This window comes from Metarhizium acridum (genome assembly GCF_019434415.1).
Source record: "Metarhizium acridum strain ARSEF 324 chromosome Unknown scaffold_29, whole genome shotgun sequence".
Classification (NCBI taxonomy): domain Eukaryota; kingdom Fungi; phylum Ascomycota; class Sordariomycetes; order Hypocreales; family Clavicipitaceae; genus Metarhizium; species Metarhizium acridum.
This window is the reverse complement of record NW_027094017.1, coordinates 626,522-634,072: the sequence shown is the minus strand read 5'-3', so window position 1 is coordinate 634,072 and position 7,551 is coordinate 626,522. Positions and strand designations below refer to the sequence as shown.

The window sequence follows — 7,551 nt, the reverse complement described above, 5'->3', positions numbered from 1 at the left end:
AGACCCTTCAAATGTTCCTTCACGCCACCATGGGCTTCGCATCGTGAAGCTCTTCAACCAACTCTCGCCCGTCGTCCTCAGCAGCCGCCGCCGCCGCCATGGCTGTCACTTGGGATTCGTAAGCCCTCCCGTCGAGAGAAGACGAAAACACTTTCCACGCAGGCCTATTTTCCGCTCAACCAACTAACGTCATCTAGCATCCGCGCCCTCCTTCTCTTCTTCGGGCCTATGCTCCTCCCAAAAGCCATATCATGGTATCGCTCGATCGGCACCTCGTCCCACGGTCTCCCCATCCAACCCACGCCTCCGCGGGTCCGCCTCGCTCTCGGCCTGCTCTTCACCCTCTCAGCAATCTACCTCGTCAAGACCCTGCCCCCCTTCGCGCCCGAGAACCTCTTCACCCGCACGCAAAGCCGCCTCCAGATCCCCGTCGACGTGCTCTTCAACCGCATAGCCGCCCTCCGCCCCGGCAACGTCCTCACCGCGAGCGACCACGCCCTGCGAGCCAAGTTTGTCAATCTGGAAAGCCGCCTGTTGTACGTCCAGTTCGGGCCGCAAGTCCTCTCCGACTGCCCGTTTTGCAACGCCGACGAGCCAAAGAGCTACTTCTACTATGCCCTGCCTTCCCTCTTCTGGCCGCACCTGGCCAACCTGATTGCCTTGGCGGCCATAACGAGCCCTTCCTTCACGGGGAAGCACGGCTACCAATGGCGCACGCTGGCAACCATCGCGTCGCTCGCCCTGGCCGGACTGGAAGCCTACATTGTGGGCTCGTACAGCTACAAGGCCAACGCAAAAGCTCTGCGCCTCTCCGATGTGAACTTCTTCTACTGGTCCATGCGAAGCTACAGACTCGTCGCGCTGGCCGCCTTGGACGCCGTCTTGGGGTGGGTCATGTACCTGTCCTCTACGAACCGGGCGTTTGTGCAGCTGCCCTCTGCGTCGGAGAGGGTTGAGGAGGTTGCAAGGGGCCTGTTGACGGTCAAGAGCAAACTGAACGCCATCGGCATCATCAATAATACCGCCATGAGGGACGAGGAGCTGCGCAACAGGTGTCAGACTTACTGGGCCCATGAGGTGCGCTTGATGAGGGAGGTGATGGAGGAGAGGGAGGTGGTGGAGGGCGTGAATGATGCTTTGAGTAACAGGATCAATATCGACTCGATTTCCAAGGACGCCGAGACGTACACAGATAGTGTCTTGGAGCCGTTGCGGCAGATGCAGCAGATGCAGCAGAATGAGTAGGGATTTTGTCGTACATCGGATAGACAGGAATAGATGCACATGGATTTACTCTCACAATGTTTTGATATGAGCATTCGCATGTAGAAGTAGGATATATTTTTGTATTTTTTTCCCAAAAAAAAAAAGCACAACTGCCATGCATTACTACTATCGTACGTCTACAGAAACTCCAAGAAAAAAATCCCCATTCCCCCATGTTTCAACATTGCGCTGCACACAGACAAGACATCCAGCTACTGCAACACCGATCTTTGCAACTCGGCTTCACACCAGATGTGTCACGGCCCGGACTCGGATTTGGCCACCGCTGTGCCTGTCGTGGCACTGCCAACACTTGCCTTGCGGGCCCCAGAGTCCTTTGGCAATCCATCACCTGCGCCCTCCTGTGCACTCCTCTCCAAGAAATTTGCCCACAACTCCGCAAGAGACTCCTTGTCTTTGGCTGACGTGGGTTCCGAAAAGACATCGGCGCTGAGCGAAGGCGAACTGGGTGTTCTGTGGAAAGGGGATGTAGGCAGCCGCAAGCTGCCAACTGAGCCGCCGGGACGAGCGAGGCCTGCTTGCTCGCGCTGCTCGTCGGTCCAGTTCAAATAACCGGCCATCACCTGCAGGACTTGGAAGCGCTTGGCGTCGCCGCGGTCGAGGGTGAGGAAGTGCAGGAGGTGGTTTGTTACGACTTGTCTGCAAATAAAAGGTTAGTGACAGTATCTCATAACGGAGATTGTAATGCGCAGGAGGGAGCGCAACGCACCTGTCGACATTGTCTTCTGGCTTCGTCTTCTTCAGATATCGCAGCGCCTTTGTCAAGTGATCGTTCAGTACAATAGCCTCATGTCTCAACTTGCCAATCAGCAAGTTCTTCTCCCTGACCTCCTTCTCAAATGGCGCCGTTCGCTCAAGTTCCTTGGACATTTCGTCTTTGGCCGCCTCAGCTTCTATGGCCCGCGCCTCGGCCTGTTGGGCCACTTGTTTCTGCGCTTGCAGCTGTGACTCTGTCGTCTCAACCATATCCCGCAGCTCCTTCTTGCGGGCGTCTTGGATCTCTCGCAGCGCATTTTGCAGGTTATCCACGAGAGTGGATTGGCTATCGCGGTCCGCGGCAGCAGCCTCGTAGTTTTTCTTCAGCGTCTGGATTTGCTCCTCAAGATCACCGACTTTATCCGCTAGGTTCTCTTTAATAGAGCGTTCTTCCATGGCCAATACTTCCCATTCGCCCATGGCATTTGCTGTCGTCTCCATCTCCTCCTTGAGATGCTGCACTGTCCTGGTCAGCTCTTCCTTCTCCTTGTGCCAATTGTGAGCTGAGAGATTGTTACGGCTCCGCAGCGTGGACAGCTCTCTATTGGCGTCTTGGAGTTCCTGCCTGAGTTTCTCGACATCTTCGCCCGTGGACAGTGCCGAACCCTGCAGCTGCTCGTTTTGCGCCTCTAGCTCTTCTATTCGCTCCCTGGCTTCTTGTAGCTCGGCCTTGTCGCGTTTTAGTCTGCCGCTGAGCGATTCTTTGATCTTCTCAACTCGGTCGAGAAGGGTCTGGTACTGCTCTTCGGCGTGCTCCTTGGCCGAGTTGCTCTCTTCTAGGTCCGTTTTGAGTTGCGAGACTTCCTGCTGGTGCGTTTCCTGAATGCTCTCCAACTGTTTGCGAAGCTGTTCCACCTCGGCCCTGAGCGCCTCCCGTTCTTTCCCCATTGCCTCGAGTTTCGCAGTCGGGTCTGAGTCGGCAGTCCCGTCGGTGGCCTTGGATGGTTCTACGGCGTGCCCATTACCGTCCGGCTTTAGCTTGTTCGTGCTCTCTGAAGTGTCCTGAAGGCCTCGTTAGTAAGCATGACATGCCGATCTTTGCATCTCGCACACTCGATATGATAGAATGCGGCATCTGCTACGTACAAAGTCGTCGTCGTCTCCATCGTTGTCATTTTGTGTGTCCTCGTGAGTCGCATCGCCGTTACTTAGAGGCGTAGTATCCTTGTTCTTGTTGGCATTCTTCTTCTTTCTGTTGTTCTTCTTCTTGGAAGCTGTAGACCTCGCGGTAGTGGTTAGAACACGGTTGGCGATTGACGGAGGCCCAAGAGGACAGGTTACAAACCTGAATTGGTGGCTTGGGTGGGCTCACCAGCAGCTGTTGACGACATTGTAGCCGCAAGGCGCAGCAGTGAAGCGGCCCGTTTGTGCGTGCTGGTGTATTGAGCCCACGAGTCGTGGTGACGAGGGCAATGTCGGGTCGAGTCCGGCGTCTCAGTTGTCGATTGACATGACGAGGCGCAACATTGAAACGCACTCTGAACCTTACAGAGGCAACACGTTGGCGTTGAAGAAACAATAGCGGGTATGGAATGTGGCATTAGCGGGTCGCGGGGGCTTCCGCCAGTCAACTTCAAGCCAGTTAGTGGCCGGCCAATTGGTTTTGCGCACAGGAAAGTCGCTAAAACCCCCGTGCCCTGTGCTGCCATGTTCCAGCTTAACAGATGAAGCAAGGACAACGACGGACACGACCATCTAAAAGAAGGACAAAAAGAAATCCGAAATAAACGTTTTAAACTAGTATATGAAGCAAAGATCGTTACAAATTATCTCAATGCCAAACGATGCATCTCGATTCCAATAGACGCATCGTATTCAAGCTCGTCATCTGCCTTCTTATACGAGACGCACGCCAAGCCACGCCTCAAACCCATGTCATGCACCAACACTTGCGTAATAAGCGCACAGGACGAGCCCGGTTCGTCTGCAGGTGTGTCTAATAGCCATTGGCGACTAGCTCAGCCCATATAAACGCATCCGTCTAATAGGATTCACCATTTACTCTTATGTCAGGACCCGTCATCTGACGCCTACATTATCTTGCCGTTCTTTTTATCTACCTTGGTTGTTTCAGGCATTAGCGCCAGACACAATACTTGAAATCTGCTTAGTCACCTACATCGTGGGGCTATGGCTAGTATTTACGTTTCTCTGAACCTGGTGGACCTTTAAATTTCTTTTTTCCTCTTGATCTTACAATCATCTTCGCCATCACACTAATGAACAAGACCATATGCCTGTGGCTTTTTCACAATCTTGTGCGAAGTAGATCGTCTCGCCTTTCATAATCCCATTGCTTGCTCGACTTCCCCCTTTTCTGCGAAATGCGGGTAGCGTCCTTGTGAGTGCCGTGGGTTCGCTTATGTGCGTACATCTCGCCGTCCACGACTATTCGTAAGTCTCATGGTGAACACCGTGCTGCCTACACCTGTAGAGGAACAAAACCCAGTCAGACATGTGTCACATAAGGGTTTGGCCGGTTGAATTTGATCAAACGAATTGAGCTCAATAACAGGACTTAGGTGGCCCAGACGTAAAATTTAGGACATTACTACCTGATGCGCCGTTGCCAAAACGTAAAATATCCACATCACAAGATTTTATAAACTCTTCAATCAAGCCTTGACCTTCTTTGCCTTGCCTTTAGTACCCTTGCCGGCCTTGGCTTTGGGTGCCGGTATCGACTCAGGTTCGGCAGCAGATCCTTGGGCTTTGGACGTCGTTGTCGCCTTGGTCTCTTCTTGGGCAGGTTCCTCCGCAGAAGCAGCTTCTATAGTCTTGGGTTCCTCCACATTGTTTTCTGCGGCTTGCGGAGGCGGTACGTCCTTGAGATCTGGAGCGTCGAACTCGTATCCCATGTTCTTAAACTTGGCAGCTTTCTTGGCTCGCTTACCCTTCTCCTTGTACACTTTGGTCTTCCAAGCAGACTCAGCCAATGGCTTCTGCAGACTCAAGCCGGCCATCTTGTTCCACGGGACCTTTTTGAACCGTCTGTTGGCTCCCTTGAACAAATCGTCGTGGACTTGTGCCTTCGGGATCGTCTTGCACTTGAGAATGTGCCCAAATAGCAGGTAGTTGTCCATAGTCTTGGCAACAATCTCAGCAGTGGTCGCTTCCTCAAACTCGACAAAGGCAAAGTGCTTGCTGGCGCCAGTCTTCTTGTTTCTCGATAAGCGAAGGCGGGTGACAGGCCCGAACTGGGAGAGGTATTGTCTCATTTCGTGCTCGTAGAAACCGTGGGGGATTCGGCCGATGTACAGAACGCCCGGCTCACCAGTAGCCTTCTTGGCTGCCTTGGCAAGCTCCTTGGTAACAGACGGAATCTTGCCGACGTCTTGGCCGGGTTTGAAGGACAGGGTCTTGTCGACAGGTGCTTCGTCACCCGAGTCGATCTCGGCAGCCAGAGTCTTCACATTCTCATTGTCCTCGCCGTCTGAGTCATCAGAGCCATCCATCTCCAAGACATCATCCTCTTCCTCAACCTCCTTTGCCGCCTTTTCAGGTTTGGGTTCTTTTGGTGATTTCGCAACAGGCTTTTCAGGTGCTGCAGCCTCTTTAGAAGGCTTCTGCTTCTTTAATGAAGCTGGAGAGGCATCCTCGGCGGCTGCGATGGTTAGCTCATTGATAATATGAATGAAGGATGCTGAGTGTCGGATTACCTTTTCTCTTGCCCTTGGGAGTAGGCTTGTCTGACGTCTTGGTGGCGACGCCGTTGCTCTTCTGAACTTCGGAAACAGCTGTATACAGTCAATTAGCAGCGGTAGCTCGACGTGTTCACTTATGCAAAACGTACATTTTCTCTTTCTGAGTTCTGGAGCCATTGCGACGACCTGGACTGTACAGCCTGGTTGGTGAGTTCTGGCAGGCGTTGAGTGATCGACGTGGGCTGGAAAAAAAAATAAGATTCTGCCAGTTTTGCGAAGCGGTGAAGGCGCACTATCAGTCTATCAGTGCAGGTGGTGGTGGGGGGCTTCTCACTGCCTACAGGTCGCCCGTAGTTGGGCCTGGCTGGTTCAAGTCCGGTCATGTCAAGTGCTGGTCTGGTTGTTCCTTCCAATCAACATTTGGAAACGTTGACGGTATTGCTGCTGCATCAGACTGAGCCCGTACCGGATGCTCTCATTGATATATCAGCACTTGGCCCATTCGAGCTCAACCACTTGACTTTGTGCAGCTATATACAGCACTGAACAGCCTTGGATGCACACCATCGACCGAGTCTAGTGAGATCAATACTAACCGAGCTAAGCAGTACATATGTACGTATTTCCTACTACATTTAGTGCAAAGCTCAGTCTTGGCTGCCTGGTCACCAAAGACCAAAATATCTGACAAACTCAGAAAACGCGTCCTCGCCCAATACTATTATGCTTGCATAATGGGCGTAGAGCAGGTTGAGCTTAGTCATGAGGAGGTATGGGATGACTCTGCGCTCATAGACTCGTGGAACGAGGCTTTGGCAGAGTATAAGGTCTGAATTCTATTTCCTCTTCAAATTACAGCCAACCACTAATATCAGCTGTGCTCAGAAATACCACAGTGTACACGCAAAGGGAGGAAGCGTTAAAGACCTAGAATCCAAAATCTCCCAGTAAGTGAATAGATGAACGGAACCAGCCTACGGTACCTCTATCATCACCGCATCAACTGATATTTGTGGTAGGCGCGCTCCAGAATCTGAATCAAACAAACGAGCCAACAGTTCCGAACCTGTCTCTTCTGCCGGCAACGAAGATCCGGATGCCATTGTAAGGGCCTTGAACTACGGGTATGACGGCGTCAATCCTGGGCGATTCGTTGTGCACCGTTGGATAGTTTCTTGTTTCATCCAAGGCTGCTGACGACAAGACAGATCTCAAGATCCGACCAAGCCCAGTCATCACAAAAAGATGCAACGGCAGCTGCTTCGGCTGCGCCGCCGCCGCAAGCTCTCCTTGGCTCAAGTAAGTCGGCGGCCGCTCGTAGGGCCATCAAGTTTACCTTGGATGTGACACGGGATTCGGACGATCTGTGCTAACTTAATCTCTTCCCGCGAAAATAGTACGAGATGACAATCTGAAGAGGCTGCTCATGTCGTGGTATTACGCAGGATATTACACCGGGCTCTTTGAAGGGCAACAGCAGGCCCAACAAGAGGAGCAAAAACCACGGCCCTGACCCCATCCACGGTAATGGCAGTAATAGACGTAATTATTATCAGAAAACCCGAGAAGAGGCTGGGCAGGCCAAGGAGGGCGGGTGTCGCACAGTGGAGTTCTTGCGACGACAGCCGTTCCAAACCCTGGCGGCTGGAACATGTTCGCTGCAACTCCCGTTGCCCCGCGCGTCAGAACTAGACCGAGTTACCAATCGTAAGATTCCAGCGGCTGTTGTGTCGCGGTGACTTTGAAACTCGACAAAAGTTGAAGATTTGGGATGAAATTTGAAGGCAAGGTTGTGGTAGATTGCCAACGGGTTGACTTGTTTGACGCGAACATGCCCAACATTGTAAGGATTGGGAGATATTGG

At 52.5% G+C, this 7,551-nt stretch overlaps 4 protein-coding genes across 4 annotated transcripts; 2 read left to right on the top strand and 2 right to left on the bottom strand.

Moving 5' to 3' along the window:
- J3458_004242 (uncharacterized protein) lies at positions 1–1,245 on the top strand (the record flags this gene model as incomplete). The annotated part of the gene is made up of 2 exons (XM_007809962.2): positions 1–118; positions 198–1,245. Exons 1-2 carry the CDS (start codon positions 99–101, stop codon positions 1,243–1,245), a joined length of 1,068 nt encoding a protein of 355 aa, XP_007808153.1. The 5' UTR covers positions 1–98.
- J3458_004241 (uncharacterized protein) lies at positions 32–3,726 on the bottom strand. The gene is made up of 4 exons (XM_007809963.2): positions 3,329–3,726; positions 3,130–3,257; positions 1,997–3,045; positions 32–1,926 (listed from the first exon to the last, which is right to left on the bottom strand). The coding sequence occupies exons 1-4, from the start codon at positions 3,690–3,692 to the stop codon at positions 1,524–1,526; spliced, it is 1,944 nt and encodes a 647-aa protein (XP_007808154.2). The 5' UTR covers positions 3,693–3,726; the 3' UTR covers positions 32–1,523.
- Positions 3,727–4,658: 932 nt separating this feature from the next.
- NOP15_1 (nucleolar protein) lies at positions 4,659–5,864 on the bottom strand (the record flags this gene model as incomplete). The annotated part of the gene is made up of 3 exons (XM_007809964.2): positions 4,659–5,647; positions 5,703–5,780; positions 5,837–5,864. 3 exons carry the CDS (start codon positions 5,862–5,864, stop codon positions 4,659–4,661), a joined length of 1,095 nt encoding a protein of 364 aa, XP_007808155.2.
- Positions 5,865–6,421: 557 nt separating this feature from the next.
- J3458_004239 (uncharacterized protein) lies at positions 6,422–7,200 on the top strand (the record flags this gene model as incomplete). The annotated part of the gene is made up of 5 exons (XM_066118100.1): positions 6,422–6,514; positions 6,573–6,634; positions 6,707–6,791; positions 6,896–6,986; positions 7,085–7,200. 5 exons carry the CDS (start codon positions 6,422–6,424, stop codon positions 7,198–7,200), a joined length of 447 nt encoding a protein of 148 aa, XP_065976699.1.
- Positions 7,201–7,551: the final 351 nt, after the last annotated feature.

What these genes read in the sequence shown, in the direction of transcription:
- J3458_004241 (XM_007809963.2), bottom strand. Translation starts at nt 3,692, where the DNA reads ATGGCAGCACAGGGCACGGGGGTTTTAGCGACTTTCCTGTGCGCAAAA. An exon ending in ATGGAGACGACGACGACTTT is followed by an intron (nt 3,046 to 3,129) that starts GTACGTAGCAGA and finishes CGAGGCCTTCAG; the next exon opens with GACACTTCAGAGAGCACGAA. An exon ending in CCAGAAGACAATGTCGACAG is followed by an intron (nt 1,927 to 1,996) that starts GTGCGTTGCGCT and finishes TTTTATTTGCAG; the next exon opens with ACAAGTCGTAACAAACCACC.